This window comes from Bubalus kerabau, chromosome 7 (genome assembly GCF_029407905.1).
Source record: "Bubalus kerabau isolate K-KA32 ecotype Philippines breed swamp buffalo chromosome 7, PCC_UOA_SB_1v2, whole genome shotgun sequence".
Taxonomy (NCBI): domain Eukaryota; kingdom Metazoa; phylum Chordata; class Mammalia; order Artiodactyla; family Bovidae; genus Bubalus; species Bubalus kerabau.
The window spans coordinates 117,164,287-117,185,692 of record NC_073630.1 but is presented as its reverse complement, the minus strand read 5'-3'; the positions used below and the strand labels follow the sequence as shown (position 1 = coordinate 117,185,692).

The window sequence follows — 21,406 nt, the reverse complement described above, 5'->3', positions numbered from 1 at the left end:
ACTGTCACCAGCCCCTTACGTCTCTCTTCACCACTGAAGAAAGCTGACGCATCTCAACAGAAGCCCCAAAATGGCTCCAAGGACAAGTGTCCACAGAGGTCTTAGATGCAGAAGGATGGGCACGAGAAGTGATGCCAGAGATGAGGGATTTCAATTTCAGAGAAGGATAAGAAACCCTGGGTCGCTACTGTGATGCCTTTCTACATGGATTTCAAGCAGGAGCCAAAAAGCCCACCAATATGTTCAAAATTACAACAACAGTCAAAAAAGGCAGATGACATTCCCACCAATTTCTATGAAAAACTGTGTGAAGCATTCCGGACATACAACCTGTTCATCCCTGAGACAAAAGAGAATCAACCAATGATTAATGCTTCCTTTGTGGCTCAATCCTGTGCAGGCACCCAATGAAAGCTCCAAAAGCCGGAAGGCTTCACTGGGATGAATCTCTCACACCTACCGGAGGTGGCAAATAAAGTCTTCATGAACCTAGACCATGAAGCCCAATGAGAATCAGATATATTAATGAAACAGAGAGCAGCCCTGCTAGCAGCATCATTGAGGAGCTCAGATCAAGTGAAACAGAATGTTCCCTCGTGGAAAGGGGAAACTAAGAAGAGACCACCTCTACACCACGACCCATGCACCTATTGCAAAGAGACTGGACACTGGAGGATTGAGTGCCACCGTCACAGAGGGCCATCTAAAGGGTCAAAGAAGCTCGGTCAACCCGAAAAGAAAGGTACCAGCCTGAACTGGCCGTCTAAAACCTTGTTGGCCTGGCTGGAGCAAAATCAGACTAAGGAAGACTGGGCTCGCTAATCCTGGGCCCTTGGGAGCCCCTGGTCACAATGAAAGTAGGAAGCCAATCAATGACTTTTGTGGCAGATAGTGGAGCTGAACACTTCATGGTAACCACACCTCTGGCTCCTCTCACAGGCTGAACAGCAACTATTGTTGGGGCCACAGGGACACGGCAGCCTGCTCATTGTGCAAGGTCCATTCGTGTCAGCTAGGGGGCCATCTGGTGACCCATGAATTTCTCTACTTAGCTGAATGCCCCATTCCCTGGCCGGGTAGAGACTTACTGACAAACCTGGGGGCACAAATCACCTTTGCTCCTGGAAAGCATACGAGCCTCACTCTGGGGAGCCAATCAGCTCTGATGAAGGCCATGACTATGCCCAGGGAAGATGAATGGCATCTCTGCTACTCAAGGAGTGAAAAAATAAATCCCCCAAGCTTGCTAATAGAATTCTCTGATGTCTGGGCAGAGAAGGAGCCCCTAGGTTTGGCCACAAACCATGCCCCCATTGTAGTGGACCTGAGGCTAGGAGTCACTCCTGTTAGAAACAATATCCAGTACCTACAGGAGGCATGCCTGGGAATTTGGGACCACATCCAGTGCCTACAAGATGCCGAGATCCTAATGGAATGTCAGTGTCCCTGGAACACCCCACTCTGACCAGTCAAAAAGTCAGGAGGGAATGACTACCGCCCCATCCAGGGCCTCTGTGGCATCAAGAGTGCAGTGATCACCCTCCATCCAGTGGCCCCAAATCCCAACATTCTCCTGAGGCTCTTACTCGCTCATGCAAGCTGGTTCACCTGCTTCGATCACAAGGATATATTCTTCTGGCTCTGGCTCTTACCAGCCTGCCAGCCAGCCCTTCTTTGCCTTTGAAAGGGAAGACCCACACACTGGGAGGAAGACACAGCTGACTTGGACACGGCTGCCACAAGGCTTCAAAAGCTCACCTACCCTGTTTGGTGAAGCCCTGGCTGAAGACCTTGCTGCCTTTCGCAGAGAAACTTTGAACTGCGCACTACCCCGGTATGTGCATGTCCTGTTGCTAGCCAGTCCCACCCAGGGGACTGCTGTAGAGGCACCAAAGCCCTGTTGGCTTTTCTCTCCACCACAGGGTACAAGGTGTCATGGAAAAGGCTCAGATCTGTACATAGGAGGTCAAGTACTGGGGTTTGTCATTTGAAAAGGGCATCAGGCACTGGGACAGGAGGGGAAGCAAGCCATCTGCTCACTACCTCGGCAGAACACCAAGAAAGAAGTCCGTGAGCTCCTCGGGGCTGGATTCTGCTGGATCTGGATACTGGGTTTCCCTGAAATTGCCAAGCCTTTGTTGAAAGCCACAACAGAGTGGTAAGGACCCCCTGGAGTTGCACCCTTAACAGGAAAAGGCCTTCAAGGAGATAAAGAGACTCTAGACCACTGTTCCTGCATTAGGGCTGCCAAATGTGGCACAGGACTTTAACCTCTTTGTGCGTGAGAAAAATCACACTGCAGTGGGGCTCCTCACACAAACAGTTAGGCCATGGCAGCGCCCGGCCACATACCTGTAAAAGCGATTGGATCCAGTGGCTGTGGGACGGTCACCATGCCTCCAGGCATCAGCTGCCACTGTGATTTTGGCCAGAGAAGCAGATAAGCTTACTCTAGGACAAAATATAAAAGTAAAAGTTTCCCATGTTGTTACTGCCCTGATGAACAGCCAGGGCCATAAGTGGCTGACCAACTCCAGGATGATTTGCTATAAAAGACTGCCCTGGGAAAACAAACAGGTACAACTCGAGACTGTGCGGATGCTGAACTCCGCCACCATTTTACCTGTGTAAGTGGGAACCCCTGACCATAACTATAAGGAGGTCATAGATGAAATTCACTTGAGCAGGCTGGACCTGATGGACATCCCCCTCCAGAACCCAGAGCTGGAACTGCTCACTGACAAAAGCAGTTTCATCCAAGACGGGCAGCACAAAGCAGGCTCTGCCGTAACAACAGCTGACGAGAAAGTGCAGGCCGAGGCCTTGCCACGAGGGTGGTCAGCACAACGGGCTGAGCTACGGGCATTCAGCCAGGCGCTAAGGCACACCAAAGGGAGACGAGTCAACACCTATACTGATACCAGGCATGCCTTGGATACTCTACGTGTACATGAAGCCATTTATAACGAAAGGGGACTATTGACAGCAGGGGGAAAGGAGATTAAAAACAAAAAAGAAATCCTTTAGTTGTTAGACGCAGTCTGGAAGCCTTTCCAAATAGCAGTCATCCATTGTAAAGGCCATCAGCGAGGAACTGATCCAATCAGCAAAGGAAATTGGTCAGCTGACCAGGCAGCCAGGGAGGCGGTGACCCAACCAATCCCCAGAGTCGACCCTGAGGCCACCTTTAAGGTCCTCTTGGCACCAGAATTGCCTCCATCCCCGAGATACACCAAGAAAGAAGACCAATGGGCTCTAAATGATGGAGGAATAAAAGAAAAGGAGGGCTGGTGGAAGCTCCCAGACCAAAGACTCGCTGTCCCCAGCAATCATGCAGTCCAGCACAGAGCTCAGGGAAAGTTGAATACATGAATCGGACCCTCAAGACTACATTAGCTAAACACTGTCAGGAGACTCATTTATCTTGGGTTGACATGTCGCCACTAGCCTTAGTCCGAGCCAGATGTATCTTGCGGTCCTCAGGCAATTCTCTCCTTGAGATCTTATATGGGAAAATGCCCCCAATGATAGGAAAACTCAAGGGAAACCCCCAATAACCAGCTGACCTGGAGATGTACTGATACTTCCAGGCTCTGGGAAAAGTCTTCCACCATATCGCCCAAGAAACCTTAGAAAGGACACCCATTCCTTTGGCAATTGGATTCATCCCTATCAGCCAAAAGATGAGCTATGGGTTAAAGACTGGAAAAAGAACCACTTCCACAAGTTGGGACAGGCCCTCTCACTGTCGTCCTGGCAACCCCTATTGCTGTTAAAGTTACAGACTTCATCCCTTGGATCCACCACCAGAGTCAGGAAGGCAGTGGCTTCCTGTGACGAGGACATCTGGAAAGCAGTTCAGGACTCTGAAAATCCCCTCAAGGTCTGGTTCCAAATACAGTGGCTTTCACCCACAAAGGGAGCTGAGCCCTGCTCTAGTCACTTCAGAAGCTGACTAGTCAGTGCACAGCAGAAGCTTGAGGATTGTTCCAGCCACACTCCGACAGCTGACTGGTCATCCCCCCAGTGGAAACTTGAAGATCTGGCTATCAAAATATCAATGGATTTTCATTGTCAACCTTGGTCTTTATCCCTGGTTGGCGTTATTGCTGTGCTCTTTGCTCCAGGACTAGCTTCAGTTGCACTCCAGGGCTGGGATTTGGGTCCGAAGCTGCAGTTAGCTGTCTGTTATCTCACTGTAGCAGGAAGCCTCAGGGATCATGTCTCTTATGATCCATTCACCCTACTAACTAAATCGCTCACTATAGCTGACCCCCTTCACGATAGGCTCAGTTGCTATAGCCGTGACAACCCAAAGATGGGAGAAAATCTTTTGCTAGTGTTCAGTTATCTGTTATGTGCAGGTTGCTTTGCAACCTTTTCTGTCCCTTGCTGTAACAGATGGTGCCGATCCTTACCCATCATGCACTGGTCAACTTGGAAAACTGCGTCCTTAATCATCAGCGTGAACAATGTATAGATAGCCAATCCTATAGGCTGGTCACCTACTGCCTTAACCATGTGACGTGTATCCAGAGGCCTGGGCACCAAAAATGTTCTCCATTCATGCCCCCCACTGCCTTCCCCCACCAGGTGGTCCAAGCCCCGGGGGTATCCTGATACCATGCCATTGTCATCATGCCCCTGTGCCCCCGTTTACCCCCAAACGCCACACAGATGCAATAAAAGAAAACAGGTGTCTGTCTGCAAATAAATGGAAAAACCTACTGGACAGGAACAATAATGCAGACAGACAAAATCACCGAGCAACTTTGCCCTGAACACTCAGGCTCTGTCCTTTGGCAGTATGACTCAGGTTACAGAGTTAACTCCCCTTTAAACCCTCATCTGTACCAGGTTCTCAGTGCAACCCATCGCCTTCTTAAAGACACCATCCCCCAGCTGGTCAGGGACTGCCGGCTTTGCTTATCCTGAGGAGTGCCACGGCACTTAGCTATACCAGTACCACTGAATAATGCAACAGCCATGGGACCTCCTATATATTCACCCTTACAAGGGCCAGTCTTAAGGACAATTGAGTTAACTCAAAAGGCTCCAGAATGCTTTACAAATAATGCAGGAACTGAATCTGTAGACAATTTAGCCAGGGACCAGTGTAATCAAACTTTAAAAGGTGAGTGGCCCACTCATCCTCCCACAAACACAATATGCTGCTGCCCCATCAAGGCCTTTTCTTTGTGGGAAAGATGCTTACTTATGCCTACCAGTCAATTGGATGGGTATCTGCATCTTAGCTTTCCTCACTCTGCCGATGAATATTGCCCCTAACAGCCAGACTCTCACCTTACCTCTGGCAGCAAAGACATGGTCAAAAGAGCCACCCAGTTCATGACTCTACAAGTTGGTCTGGAAATTACTCCTGGGATAGGTATGGGAATAGGAGGAATTGTTTCATCAACCACCTCGTGCCATACACTATTCAGGGACTTCACAGACAACATGGAGAGAGCAGCCAAATCTTTAGTGGCTTTACAGGACCGAACAGATTCCCTGGCTAAGGTGGCTTTATAGAATAGAAGAGGACTAGACTTACTGACAGCTGAAAAGGGAGGCCTCTGCCTCTTCTTGAACAAAGACTTCTGCTTTAATGTAAACCAAATAGGAATAGTCAGGGACACGGCCCAATATCTAAGGGAATGAATGATGAAAAAGAGAGAGGAACTAACAAATTCCTGGGGTCACTGGAACCACATATGGAGCTGGACATTGTGGGTTCTCCCTTAAACCAGTCCTCTCTTCATGTTCTTTGTGGCGCTCTTGTTTGGCCCTTGTATTCTCAGTGCTATTACCCAGTTCATAACCTCTCGAATTGAATCCATAAAGTTACAATGGTAATAGCTCAATATACCCCCTAAACAAAGGGGAGCTTTGCATATCCTACCAAAACACGAGATGATGCTTTCTACAGTGAATGATAGAAGCATCAAGAGGGGGGAATGCAGAGGATAAGTTAAAGTTTTACATAACCCCCTGCTCCTTCTGCCTCTGTAACTCAGCTTGCTCCTTGCAAAGTCTGGATCACGCAGGTCACATAGTCTCAGAAAGTGGGGACTCACAATACTAGGAACTGGATCTTATCTCACTCACCCTTGTCCTGCTCTTTGCAATCTCCCAGCCCCTGCAAATCCACAGAGTCATTCCTGTCCGTGTTTAAAAACTCTGTAACCCCTTTGTTTGGGGATCACAGCTTAGAGTGCTAACTCCTCTAGGCCTGCCAGCGTAGTAAACCTGACTTCTCCAACTCGCTGAGTGTGGTGCTTGGTTTCTCAAGCACTGGTTTCTGCAACAAAGCTCAGAGAGGGAAACGCAGTAGCCTGAGGTCACAGAACTGAGCTGAGATTTGAGCCCAGCCTTGGATTGTTGGATATCAGTGCTACTCCACTTTGCCCTTTCCCCTCTGGGTCAATCGGGCTCTGAATCTTACTGAACCACAAGCTGAACCCTTGCAGGCCATGGTGCTAGCCTTGGGGCAGCTTCAACAGGCACAGGTCTTGTGACCAAGGCAACCTCAGTATTCTCATCTGTAAAGTAGACCTGTAGTGACCAAGGACTGGGAGGTGTGCTGACCTAGGGAGGAAGAAGCACACAGCCCAGGAGGGTCCAATCCTGTCCTGTCTCTGGGAGGCGTTGTGTTACCTCGGAGACGGCCCAGCGGAGCTGCTGGAGCTGCTGCAGGCCCCAGGCCGGGTCCAGGAACCGGTGGGGAGCCAACAGCACGTAGCGCGTGAACATGGACTCCCCGGCGTACAGCAGAACACTGGCTCGCCTCGCCAGCCCCTTGAGACCACTTCGGGAGGCGTAGAATCCGGTCCAAGCGTGAAATATTTCTAGAAGCAAAAGGTCAGTAGTGGGTGTGAGGTCCTGCCCATGGAGGCCCCTGAGCCTCATCTGGGAAATGCTGAGGAAGATGAGGTCAGAGATAGATCTGCCTGGGTCCCCAGGGACACAGCCTAGGTCAGGGGGGTGATCTCAGGGCTCCTGTCTCAGCCAGATCAGCAATGGTACAAGATCCCTGGATGGCTGGGCAGCTGGCAGGGACAGGCTGGGCTGGGGCAGGCCTGGAGAGGCCCGAGTGCTGAAGCACTGTGATGACAAGAATTCAGTGTGCACCTGAACCCTTGGTAGGGCCTGTGGGGAAACGCCCTGAGTACCTCAGGGGAGGAGGGAGAGGGATGAGGGCGAGGACTGAGGGACCCAGAGGGGAAGCGCTGGAGTGCTGGCAGCCCCTGTGTGCCTCTGGAGAAAAAGTGGGTCCTGGAAGGCATGCATTTCAGCAGTTCTCTCTGGATGCTCAGCAGGGAAGGGTGGCAGGGGTGTGGGAGCTGTGAGAGCCCCGGAGCCACTGTCCTGACCCTGGACTAAGAGTGTGAGGCTGGTGGAAGGGGCAAGAGTCTGAACACCTTGGGGCTGGGATGTGTCTCAGCAGGTGGTTCAGGGTTCCCGACTGTTCCCTCCTCCTGCCTCCTCCCCAGGCTGGGTTGTGCCTCCATTCTCTGTTCTTCCCTCAGAGGACCTTGGCTAGACAAGGAAGGGAAGCCAGGAGGACCGGGGAAAGGCTACAGCCTGAGGGGGCAGACACAGGGGCCCTCCACAGCTCCTCCCAGAAGCTGAGCACACAGGTCAGGCACCGGCTCACCACAGCCTCAGCTCTAAGCAGGGACCCAACTAGACAAAGCTACCAAGATAATCCTGCTCTCAGATCAGGACCAAGTCTCCTCCTTGAACTTTAGTCTCTGATTAAATGGTGCCTCTCTAGAGGGAGGCTAAGTGGCCACACCCACCTCGCTTTTCACTGGACCTTTCAGCATACACTCCTTCCTGCCTCCTGGTAACCACGCCCACACCGTCTATCCCCTCCCACCTCAAGTGTGACCACGCCCACACGGCCTTGTCACACCCACCTCAATTGGGACACCGCCCACATTCTGGTAGCCCCTCTCATCTACTCCAGGAGCCAGCTCTCCCCCAGTCTGATGAGGTCCCAAGGAAAGTGTCCTGAGAGGTATGTAGCTCCCCTTTCTCACCACTCAGGCAGAAGACCAAGGCCGGAGAGGCACTGCAAATCCAGGTCTGGGGCAGTCAGGGTGGCACCCAGCCCGGAACCAGCCCTGCAGCTGGGGGCCCATCCTGTTGTCTCTTCGGAAGGGAAGGAAATGAGAAGGGGAGTGGTTGTATTTGAACTGCCATGTGGGAGTCCCTCCAGTCCTCTGAGAACCCATGTCATGGATGACAAAACCAAGCCTCAGAGCGGTGATGTCATTTACCCAAAGCCACTCAGCCCGTGGGGGCAGGAGCTGCGATCTCAACCCAGGTGAGCATCTGAGTCACCGCCTGGGGCCAGCCCTGCTGAGAGACTGTGCCTGCTGAATGGTGAGGGCGGGCAGGGCACAGGGCCTGGAGAGGCGCAGCCCAGGCACCCTGGTCCCCTGGAGGACGCTCAGCCAGTGGATGCTGCTGTGAGCCTGGGTCTCCTAACTGTCCATGGAGACAGACACTCACCTCACCTCTCCCTTCTAAAACAACCTGTCCTGCTGAGTGATCCCACCGTGTACCGATGGCTGGGCAAACCTGGCTGGGAAGTAGGACCTGATCAGGGTCCCTGGGCTGCCCTGGCTCATGGGGTCCTGGCCACAGTCTCCCCCCACGACCATACCCCTTAGCTCCTCTTTTTTTTTTTTTTTTGAAAAGGGGAGCAGGACAACAAGGATCCTTCAAGGATTCTGGCATTGTATGCAGTAAGAGTTTCAGATACTCAATAATTTAGCCAACACCATCCCCCGCGGATGCCCTGAGCAAAGGCTGGACTGGGGTGTGGAGGGCGTTTCTGCCTCCCCAGCTGTCAGTGGGAGGCTGTGTGTGCATAATTCCTGTCTGGCTTGCAGATAGCGGAGCTGGACCTTATAGGGGGGTCCGCTTGGAGGTGGGTGGGGCTGGACCTGGAAGAGACGCTGATGCTGGGCTTCCTTCTGGGCAATCAGGCCCCGGGCTAGCTTCCTCAGCACGGAGTGTCCACAGCATGTCCAGGATGGCGCCTGGCCTCCCAGGATGGAGATGCTACTGTCAGTGTTAAAAGCTGCATCTGCTGAGCCCTGGCTCTGGCCCAGGCACTAGGCTAAGGGCTCTCCTCATCTCACTTCATTCTCACACTGGATGCGCTAACCAAGATGAACGTCCCCCCTGTCCTGACACAGAGCGGTTCCACGGTGCACACAACCCAGCACAAGGCTCACTCCACGACCTTTCACCCTGAGCCTTGCTGGCCACAGCCAAACCTGTCCTGGCCCCCAGGACACAGGCTTGTGGGAGACAAGGCCCCCCAGTAATGACTCTGTGGCAATAGGTGAAAAGTGGGACCCTGAGGGGAAGAGGAGACACCCGATCTAGACTTAAGGTCAGGAAAGGCTTCCTGGAGGAGGTGACATGTATGCATGCATGCTCAGTCCTGTCCGACTCTGCGACCCCACGGACTGTAGCCCGCCTCTGTCCATGGGATTTCCCAGGCAAGAATCCTGGAGTGGGTTGCCATTTCCTCCTCCGAGGGATCTTCCCTACCCAGGGATCCAACCTGCATCTCCTGTGTCTCCTGCATTGGCAGGTGGGTTCTTTACCACAAGCACCACCTGGGGATCAGAGGAGGTGACACCACAGGACAACTGGGACTTTGCAGGAAGAGGAGGTGGGCACGGGGCAGTCCTTCCGGCAGCACTGCAATACAAGGCAGAGACGGGGCCTGCTGCATGTGGACAGCGTGAGAGGCTCCGGGAGCTAGGAAGTGGGCAGAGTGTGGAGGGGGTCAGGAAGGAGGGTCAGGGCCTGTACCTCCCCCAGGGCCCCTAGCAGGCTCCAAGCAGAGGCCCGAGCAGGCACTGAGTTTGGGGGCCCCTTTCCTCCCTGGCACCGAATCCCTCCCTGCTCCCCCACCAGCGGCTCCTACCTGAGGAATAAGGCAGGAAGTCTCTGTGGTCTCGGACCTTCCAGGAGAGCTGGTGAGCATGCACAGCCCGGAAGTAGTTGCCCAGCGTGGCGTACTCCATCGAGATGCCGTGCTTCTCTGTGAACTTGTTGACCTCCTCCATTACACGGTCCATGTTGGTGAACTGCAGTGAGGCGTTGAAGAACTGCCTGTCACATCCCTGCAGGCCCGGGGACAGAAGCAACGCCCTGTCCTTCTGGGTTCAGAGCCCAGCCTGCACGGGGAGAGCCCCTCTCACCCCCATGACCACCCGCACTCCCCGCAGCGGGCACCGATCCCGGGCCCTGTGCTGGGCGTGTCTGCCTCTCTGCCATGTTGAGGGTGATTCCCCAGCACTGGTTTGTCTTACAGCTGCAGGTTGGTACCCTTTCACAACATTCCCCCAAGTCTCCACACTCTCCAGGGCCGCCTTTGGCTGCCAAAATCTGATCTCTTTCTCTATGAGACTGGTTTTGTAAAATTCCACATAAGCGTGATGATTTAGGTTTCGATTTTCTGTGTCTGCCAGATTCCGTTTCCTGACAGTTTCTTAAATCCCAGCACTGCTCTTAGTTATCAATAACCTTGATTATGATGAGATACTAAACAAGAATAAAAAGCAGAATGGCTTGCTTGAATTTACTGACCTTAATCCCATCCTCAGAAAGATGTCAAAGTAGAAAAACAGATAAATTCCTGGAAATATATAACCTGCCCAGTCTGAATTATGTGTAAATAGAAAGCCTGAACAAATGGATACTACAGTCAAACTGAACCAGGATCCAAATACTTCACAAGAAAGCAAAGATCAACATTCAGCACCGATGTCTATCGAATGTTGAAGAATTTATACAAATCCTTGTTCAGTCAGTTCAATCACTCGGTTGTGTCCAACTTTTTGAGACTCCATGGACTGCAGCACCTGAGGCTTCCCTGCCCATCACCAACTCCCAGAGTTTACTCAAACTCATGCCATCGAGTTGGTGATGCCATTCAACCATCTCCTCCTCTGTCATCCCCTTCTCCTCCTGCCTTCAAATTTTCCCAGCATGAAGGTCTTTTCCAATGAGTCAGGTCTTCGCATCAGGTGGCCAAAGTGTTGGAGCTTTAGCTTCAGGATCAGCCCTTCCAATGAATATTCAGGGCTGATTTCCTTTACTATTGACTGGTTTGACCTCCTTGCAGTCCAGGGGAATCTCAAAAGTTGTCTCCAACACCACAGTTCAAAAGCATCAATTCTTTGGTGCTCAGCCTTCTTTATGGTACAACTTTCATATCCATATATGACTACTGGAAAAACCATAGCTTTGACTAGATGAACCTTTGTTGGCAAAGGAATGTCTCTGATTTTTAATATGCTTTCTAAGTTGGTGATAACTTTTGTTCCAAGTATCAAGCATCTTTTATTTTCATGGCTGCAGTCACCATCTGCAGTGATTTTGGAGCCCAATAAGATAAAGTCCTTCAGTGTTTCCATTGTTTCCCATCTCTTTGCCATGAAGTGATGGGACCAGATGCCATGATCTTAGTGTTTTGAATGTTGAGTTTTAAGCCAGCTTTTTCACTCTCTTCTTTCAGTTTCATCAAGAGGCTCCTCAATTCCTCTTTGCTTCTTCCATAAGGGTGGTGCCATCTGCATATATGAAGTTACTGATATTTCCCCCAGCAATCTTGATTCCAGCTTGTGCTTCATCCAGTCGGGCATTCTGCATGATGTACTCTTCATGTAAGTTAAATGAGCAAGGTGACAATATACAGCCTTGATTTACTCCTTTCCCAATTTGGAACCAGTCCATTGTTCCATGTCTGGTTCTAAATGTTGCTCTTGACCTGCATACAAATTTCTCAGAAGGCAGGTAAGCTGGTCTGGTATTGCCATCAAGGATTCAGGAATACAAATCCTTGTTAGTCTCTTTTACAAACTAGAAGGGGACTGAAAGGTTTCAATATAATTTTACAATGCCAAGATTACCCTGACACTAAACCAGGCAAAGAAGCCTCAAGAAAAGAAAATTATAGCTGAATATATCCTAGGAACATAGATGCAAAAATCCTCAACAATATAATAACAAACAAAATCAACAATACTTGAAGACAATATTGCATCATCATAAAGCAGAATGCAAGGAATTTATTCCAGGAATGCAAGGATTGATCAACATCCTCAAATCAACCAGTGAGAAAATGTGAGATAAAAATTATATGATCATCTCAACAGATGCAGAAAAGGCATAAGACAAAATTCAAATTCCATTTGTGATAAAAACTCTCAAAGTGGGTGTGGATGAAAATTACCTCAACATAGTAGAGGCCATATATTACAAGTTGACAGCTAACACCAACTCAAGGAAGAAAAGGTAAAACTATTCCTGGGAGATCAGGAAAAAGACAAGGATGATCCCACTCACCACTTATTTAATGTGGTATTATAAATCAGAGCTGCAGCAATTAGTAATGAAAAAGCATGGAAATCAGAACAGAAGAAATAAAATTCTCACTAATGGCTGCTGTAATGATGTCATAAAAATAGTGACTACAGAAAACCCTAGAGACAAATCTTAAAAATTTTTTTAATATCAATGTATTTATTTTAATTGGAGGCTAATTACTTTACAATATTGTATTGGTTTTGCCATACATTGACATGAATCCACTACGGGTGTACACGTGTTCCCCATCCTGAACCCCCCTCCCACCTTCCTTCCCATCCCATCCCTCTGGGTCATCCCAGTGCACCAGCCCTGAGAATTCTGTATCATGCATCGAACCTGGACTGGCGATCTGTTTCACACATGATAATATACATGTTTCAGTGCTATTCTCTCAAATCATCCCAGCCTTGCCTTCTCCCACAGAGTCCAAAAGACTGTTCTATACATCTATGTCTCTTTTGCTGTCTTGCATATAGGGTTATCATTACCATATTTCTAAATTCCATATATATGTGTTAGTATACAGTATTGGTGTTTTTTTTTTCTGGCTTACTTCACTCTGTATAATAGGCTCCAGTTTCATCCACCTTATTAGAACTGATTCAAATGTATTCTTTTTAATAGATGAGTAATATTCCATTGTGTATATGTACCACAGCTTTCTTATCCATTTGTCTGCTGATGGGCATCTAGGTAGCTTCCATGTCCTGGCTATTGTAAACAGTGCTGCTATGAACATTGGGATACACATGTCTCTTTCAATTCTGATTTCCTCAGAGCGTATGCCCAGCAGTGGGATTGCTGGGTCGTATGGCAGTTCTATTTCCAGTTTTTTAAGGAATCTCCACACTGTTCTCCATAGTGGCTGTACTAATCTTAAATGAATAACAGCAGTAAAGTTGCAGGATAAAATATCAACAGACACAATCACCTGCTGATTAGTGTTTCCACATACTAACAACAAACCATCAGAAAGAGAAATGAAGGAAACAATCCTCTTGATAGTTACATCAAAAAGGTAAAATGCCTAAGAATACATTTCATGGAGCAGGTGACAGCCCTGCACACTGAAAACTAGACGACGTTGTGATGATTGAAATGGAGGAAGACACAAGTTAAGTGGGAAAATATTCTGAGCTCATGACTGCAAGAGGAGGGCTGCGTTTTCCAAAGCAATCTACAGATTCAAGGCAAAACCTTTTGAAATTCCAATGATGTTTTTCACACAAATAGAACCACCAATCCTAAAATTTATGGGAACCACAAAGACCATGAGTGGTCAGAGCAATCTTTAGTAAGAACAAAACTAGAAGCATTGTACACCCTGATTTCATGCTGCTAAGTCATGTCAGTCGTGTCCGACTCTGTGTGACCCCATAGATGGCAGCCCACCAGGCTCCGCCGTCCCTGGGAGTCTCCAGGCAAGAACACTGGAGTGGGTTGCCATTTCCTTCTCCAGTGCACGAAAGTGAAAAGTGAAAAGTGAAGTTGCTCAGTCATGTCCGACTCAGCGACCCCATGGACTGAAGCCTACCAGGCTCCTCCATCCATGAGATTTGCCAGGAAAGAGTACTGGAGTGGGTTGCCATTGCCTTCTCCGTCTGATTTCATACTTCACTGCAAAGTCATAGCAATCTAAATAGTCTGGTACCTATAATAAAAGATACAGATAGATCAATGGGATAGAATAGAGAGCTCAGGAACAAAGCCATGTGTGTATGGTAATTACACTAAAGCAAAAGGGCAAGGATATAAACTGGGAAAGGACATCTCCTACCAGAAATGGTCTTATGGAAACTGAACATCCTCAGGTGTAGAATGAGGTTGGACCACTGCCTGACACTGTACTCAAACAGTAAGTCAAGCTAATTAAAGACTTGATTGTAACTCCTGGAACTATAAGGGCTTCCAGAAGAAAACATACACTGTAAATTCCTCATCATCAATCTTGATGATGAGTTTTTGGATTTCACATCACATGGAAAAGGAATACAGAGAATAATAAACAAGTAAGACTACATCAAACTAAAAGCTTCTGCACAGCAAAGAAACTTCATAAATAAAGACAGCCTATGAAACGGACTTCCCTGGTGGCTCAGATGGTAAAGTGTCTGCCTACAATGCAGGAGACCTGGGTTCAATCCCTGGGTCGGGAAGATCCCCTGGAGAAGGAAATGGCAATCCACTCCAGTACTCTTGCCTGGAAAATCCCATGGACAGAGGAGCCTGGTAGGCTACAGTCCATGGGGTTGCAAAGAGTTGGACACGACTGAGCGACTTCACTTTCACTTCCATCAAATGAAACATTTGCAAGTCATAAATCTGGAAAGGCATAATACACAAAATATAAAAAGAACACATATAGATCAGTAGTAATGATGAAAATGATCCAGGTAAAAAATAGGCAGAGGTCCTGAATAGATATTTGTCTGAGAAGACATGAAGATGCCAACAGACACAGGAAAAGATGCTGAACAAATCGAAACCACACAGAGGTACCACCTCACACCTGTTACAACGGCTATTGTCTAAGTGAAAAGAAACAACAAATGTACATCAGGATAAGGAGAAATGTAAACATTCACGCACTGTTGATTTAGAAGTAAATTGTTCCAGCAATTATGGAAAGCAGTGTGGAGGTTCCTGGAAAAACGAACGATACAGCTGCCACGTGATTCAGTCTCCCCACTTCTCTGTATTTATTCAAAGAGAACAAAAACACTAACTTGGAAGGACTTCTGAAACCCTATGTTCACTGCAGCTGTATTTATAATCGGCAAGAAATATGGAATCAACCTACATGTGCATCAGTGGACGACGAGATCAAGAAAATGTTATATATGTACACGGTATTATTCACCAAAAAAAGAGGAAATCCTGCCATTTGCAACAGCATGGATGAAACTTCGGGGCACTATGCTCAGGAAACCAGTCAGAGAAAGATGAAATACTATACGGTCTCAGGTATACGTGAATGAAAGGAAAGCAGAAAGTATGTGGAAAATAACTTCATGTATGGAGAGAACATATGGGTAGATCCAAAGACAGGGGCTGCAGGGCGGGCTAAATGCTTGACGGAGGTCAGAAGTTATATTTCCATCTGAAAAACAAGTCATGAGGACGTAACGTGCAGCATGCTGACTGCGTGTGCGTGCACACGTGCGTTCTCGCTCGGGAGCTTTTCTGACGGCTCTGAGCAAATTCCACTTTCTTAGCTGCCCTGCTAAGTACCTATGTGGCCTCAGGAAGATTCCCTAACCTCTCTGGCTCTCAGTCCCTTACGAGTAGGCAGGACACCATAGGCCCTGCCCCTATGCCCAGTGGGGCAGAGGAAATGGAGGAGACACATGCATCCCGTAAAACGGGGTGCTCCCTACAGTTTAGCGGTGACACCTATGATGACATAACATCAGGCACTGTCCCCTGGGGGGTCTTTCCCACTTGACCTCAGATCCAGCCTATGAGCAGGTCCCGTCATCATCCCCATTTCACAGATGAGGAAAGTGAGGCTCAGAGTGTTCCCAGTCTCACAGCTCCTGAGTAGGAAGCCAGGATTCAGGCCGAAGCCTCTGCTCCCAGCATTGAGAAGGAGAAAGGAGGGGAGAGCTGGGGAGAGGCTGGAGCCTGCATCGGGGAGGGGCTGCATTGGAGGCAGAGGTTGTTGGGGTGATCCAGGGTGGGGTGAGGAGCTGGTAGACTGGGTGAGGACTCGGGGTGCAGGGAAGGAGGACTGAGCCGGGGCTGGGATGGCCCACTGCCTGGATGGATGCTGGCCTGATTAGAACAGGACACACCGTCCTGGGGTGGACCCAGCTGCTAGGGTGGGACACATGGAGCAGCCCTTGTGCAGAGTTGAGCAACCAGGGTCAGGGATCCCCACTTACCCAGGGCCAGAGGACGTGTGGTGTCCGGAACCAGGTGGCTCGAGCCAACACGTTGTTCAGCAGGAGATTGGTAAAGCTTGGGATGGTGTCCTCAGTGACAGGGATTTCCATGCTGGGGTACAGGCCATTCGTGGGAGGACCTGGGAAGACTGGGTCACCATCCCAGTAAAATCCCTCACTGAGAGAGAGACGAGTGTTAGGGACCAGCCCTGAGAAGGGCAGCAGCCCGAGACCTAGGAGGCCGGGAGGACTCAGCAAGGCCAGAGCAACTGTGCCTGCAGACCGGGCTCGGGACCTCTGTCTCCCATCAGAGGGTGGAGGGGGGCGGTGGGCAGATGAGAGCTGTGTGGACAGAAGGCGTCACCTTCCAGCCCTGCAGGACCTTGGGCACGTGACCCTACAAGCCCGTATCTTTTCAGCTGTTCCGTGGAGCCCACAACCTCTGGGCCCCACTTCCTCCATGTGGATCAGGAGCAATTCATGCGATCACTCATTCTTTAGGTCATCCTTGTGCCCTTCAGTTCTGATTCCAAGAACCCTGAGCAGGGCTGGGACCAGAACGAGGCAAGTGAGATACTTGCCTTCACACAAAACTCCGCACTTGTAAAAATCTCAGTAACAATATAATGAGATTTTCACACTTTTCAAATTAAAAAATAATGCAAAAAACATGGTGATGAACAGAATCACAAAATTCTATATAAAGACAGAGCAGTATTACAAAATCCTCAGACCCAGGGAGACTGAGGACATGGAGGCCTTGGTGCTGCCTTCTGAGCCCAGTGCAGCTGCCCTACAGCGGCTACCACGGGACCTTGGCTGGGTGTCCAGGCCTCAGTTGTTCTTTCTGTAAGATGGGAGCTCAGTGCGTGCCCTCAGGGCCGGCCATGAGGGGCGTGGCTGAGGTGGTCCAGGGAGGGTGCTGGGACAGGGACTGGCCCGAGGCAGGTGCTCACGAGCAGTAGCCGAACTGGTCTAGGACGTGTGTGAAGATTTCCTGCTGTGCCGACAGGGATCTGGACCCTCTCCACACGAACTGCAGCTGCTGCAAACCCGGAGGGAACGGAGTGAGAGCCCAGGGGCGACACGGCTGCCGGGTCCCCAACCCACTCAGGCCCCACCTGAGTCTCCTCGCCGCCCCCGCTGCTCTCAGGGGTTCAGGTCAAGATCCCCCTCTGCTGCCCCCTCCTCAAGGTTTGCCCTGACCTCCCAAAGCCACAGGAGGCAGAGGAATCAGCCCGCCAGATGCCGCCTGTCTGCACCTTCATCTGACCCTCCTCAGGGCAGGACTCTCTGCCAGGGCGTGCCAGCCAGGCTGTCTGTAACTTGGCTTGAATGCCTGCAGACACCGGGAGCTCACCACTATTACTAAAGGTACAGCAGCTTTTTTCAGTTCTGATGGTGAGAAAGTGGATGAGTAGATGCAGCTTACCACTCACCCGGTTATCCTGCATGGCCTCCTTCAGGTTGTAGTCGATCCTAGAGATGACGTGGGCATTGAAGCCCGCCAGGGCAAAGAGGGTGGGGGTCGTGGAGGATGCACCAAATGGGTCCACCTGCCAGGAGAACTGTGGCCGGACCCCAAATGTTTCATAGAGAAAGCCGTGTCCTTCTGCAAAGAGACAGCCAGGCGGTTGGACTTGGGGTGGGCTCTGAGAACTCAGGAACCAGTGGGAGCAGCAGAGGAGGCGCAGGAAGCAGAGGAGACCAAGGAGGAGCAGCTGGAGAAGAGGGGGAAGACTTGGGGATGGGGGGTCTGAGATGGGGGTTCAGCAATCTGTGAAGGGCACACCCTGTCCCCATATCATCTGCCTGAGGAGGGCAGGTCTGATGGCCCCTAATTCCACACTCAGAATCCTCACTTCAATCAGGGAATATTGACCCAGACCCAAGGGATGACTTAGCACTGGTCCCACAGGTCATGGAAAGATCCACCTCTGCCTGATTCTTGTTTTTGCCACCTCTGTGGGAACTAGAAGTGGGCATGCAAATAGTTATAGCTGAAAAGATGTATGGGCTTAACTGGCTTGAGTTTCAGGGCAAGAATTCACACATTTTCTATTTTAAGAAGATTTAGCAAGAAATGTCCCCTTGTACCCCTTTCCTTTCCTGATGACTGAAGCAGTAGCAGCCATTCTGTGATCATGTGGGAGACGATATGAGAATATGAGAAACATCAGTGGGCTGCAGAATCTGTCCCTAAATCCTCCCCCTTCTTTGTAAGGAAGCAGTAAATATCTTAATGACAGCTCAGTGTACCTCAGGTTTTTTCAACACTGTTAGAAAACCTTCCTGAGGTCCAGACGAACAGGTGATTAATGCATAAAACAATTAATCTTTGCCCAACATATACTCTCCCCTCTGCCTTTTAGGAACAGAACCACACAGCCCCTCCTAATTAGGACAGGGTAATAGACTCCTGGCAGGAGCCTGCATTCCCCTGCCTCCTGAGGATGACAGACCACGTGACGAGGTTCTGAACAGTGGATGTGCCCAGAAGTGATGAGGGTAGTTCAGGGTCACCTTTTTGAGGACGCACTGCCCTCTTCCCTTCATTCCCCACCCCTTCCCAACTGAGATGATATTTCAGGGGGGTGAGGCACCTTCAGCCATGCAAGGAAGGCAGGGACACCCTGTGGGGTGGCAGAGCAAAACACACCAGTTACTGGAAGCCTCAATACTCTGTGGAGCAGTGACCCTTGACCGGCCAAGAACAGTCCGAAGTGTAGACTCCACGCCCCACTCCCGCGCTGAGAGAAGTAACCTTCCCTCTTGCTCGAGTCACTGTCACTCAGTCACCTTCTTGCAGCTGAACCAGCATCCTAATGAGCACAAAGACCAGGTCAAGACCTCCCTGCCCAGTAATGGAGGGCGGGGCCAGAGTGCAGGGGCTAAGGTGCCCGAGAGGCCAAGGGGACACTGGAATTGTGGTCTCCGCCTCAGCTGGAGAGACCTGCTTCCTTCTTCCTCAGGAGAATGTTAAGCAGTTTTTAACTCTGCTGAGGAGGAGTCAGAGAGAAGCAGGGAGGTGGAACAGAGGGGCACCCAGGAGACAGGGGATTACTGGTATTGGGAGGGGGAGGGGGTGGGCACAGGCCGAGAGCTGGGGCAGGAATAACCAGGACAGCAGGGTCCTCGCAGGACTGTCCCAGGCATGTCCTTCCCTCTTGGGGACATTTGCTTCTGTCACTGCAGTTATGGGAGCCCCAGCCCCCATGTGACCTGAGCTGGGCTCCCTCCCAGAGGATGGGGTCACTGGGGGCACCTCTTTGTGTCCCGCCTCTCTTCCAGGCCTCTGCTGAGAATCCCAGCTGAGAAATGTCACCTCAGGGAGAGGATGAGCTCGCATCCCCAGGGCCTGCTGCCACACTCAGCTCGTCCTGTCCTCTGAGCTGCTGGGAAAACCGCCATTCCCCCATTGAGATATTCTATCTAAAACTAAGTCTCAAGAGTGTTTATCAAGACCTAGGAGAATGAAAACACAGTGACTCAAAACCTATGGGATGCAGTAAAAGCAGTGCTAAGAGGGAGGTTTTTACCAATACAAGCCTACCTCAAGAAACAAGAGAACCATCAAATACACAATCTAACTTTGCACTAAAGCAACAGAAAAGAAGAACAAAACCCCCCAAAGTTAGTAGAAGGAAAGAAATCATAAACATCAGAGCAGAAATAAATGAAAAAAAAAAAAAAGAAATAGACAATAGGAAAGATCAATACAACAAAAATCTGATTCTTGGAGAAGCTAAACAAAATTGATAAATCATTAGCCAGACTCATCAAAAAAAATAGAAAGACTCAAATCAATAAAATTGAAAATGAAAAATAAGTTATATCAGACAACACAGAAATACAAAAGATCATAAGAGGAAATATATGCCAATAAAATGGATAACATGGAAGAAATGTACACATTCTTAGAAAAATACTACTTTCCAAAACTGAACCAGAAAGAAATAGAAAATATGAACAGGCCAGTCACAAGCACAGATTCCCAAAACTGTATTCACAAAATCTTCCAACAGAGAAACACCCAGGGCAAGAGAACTTCACAGGCGAATTCTGTCATAAGTTTTGAAAACAGCTGTTACCTATCCTGCTCAAACTCTTCCAGAAAATTGCACAGGAAAAAACCATCCCAGTTCATTATACATGGCCACCATCACCCGGATAACAAAACCAGACAAAGATGCCACAAAAAAGAAAATTACATGCCAATATCACTGGTGAAAATAGATGTAAAAATACTCAACAAAATTCTAGCCAGCTGAATCGAACAACACATTAAAAAGATCATACTTAATGATAAAGTAGACCTTATCTCAGGGATGCAAGGATTCTCCAATATACAGAATATCACCATCATAGGAGAGACAAATCAATCAATATGACATGCCATCTTAACAAAATGAAAGATAAAAGCCACATGGTCATCTCAGTAGATTAAGAGAAAGCTTTTGACAAAATTCTACACTTATTTATTATAACTCTTCAGACAGTAGCCATAGAAGGAGCATACCTAACATAATAAAGGACTTACACGACAAAGCCAGAGCAAGCATTGTTCTCAACGGTGAGAAACGGAAAGCGTTTCCTCTAAGATGAGGAATAAGACAAGGGAGAAGGCAATGGCAAGCCACTCCAGTACTCTTGCCTAGAAAATCCCATGGATGGAGGAGTCTGGTGGGATGCATTCCATGGGGTCTCTACAAGTCAGTCGCAACTGAGCGACTTCACTTTCACTTTTCACTTTCACGCAATGGAGAAGGAAATGGCAACCCACTCCAGTGTTCTTGCCTGGAGAATCCCAGGGATGGGGGAGCCTGGTGGGCTGCTGTTTATGGGGTCGCACAGAGTCGGACACAACTGAAGCGACTTAGCAGCAGCAGCCCACTCTTGCCACTATTATTCAACATAGTTTGGGAAGTCTTAGCTACAGCAATCAGGGAAGAAGAAAAAAAGAATCCAGACAGGAAAAGAAGTAAAATTCTCACAGTTTGCTGATAACACGATAATATACACAGAAAACTCTAAAAATGCCACCAGAAAATTACTAGAGGGAATCAATGAATATAGTAAAGCTCAGTTCAGTTCAGTTCAGTCGTTCAGTCATGTCT

The 21,406-nt window shown here is 49.2% G+C and overlaps 1 protein-coding gene across 1 annotated transcript in view; it reads right to left on the bottom strand.

The window, feature by feature from the left end:
• The window catches only part of LOC129657331 (epididymis-specific alpha-mannosidase-like), a 52,154-nt gene that overhangs the window by 22,083 nt on the left and 8,665 nt on the right, over nucleotides 1–21,406 (bottom strand). The window contains 5 exon segments of the mRNA XM_055587533.1: nucleotides 6,658–6,848; nucleotides 9,956–10,154; nucleotides 16,290–16,467; nucleotides 17,225–17,334; nucleotides 17,729–17,901. Coding sequence (XP_055443508.1) covers nucleotides 6,658–6,848; nucleotides 9,956–10,154; nucleotides 16,290–16,467; nucleotides 17,225–17,334; nucleotides 17,729–17,901 — 851 coding nt within the window.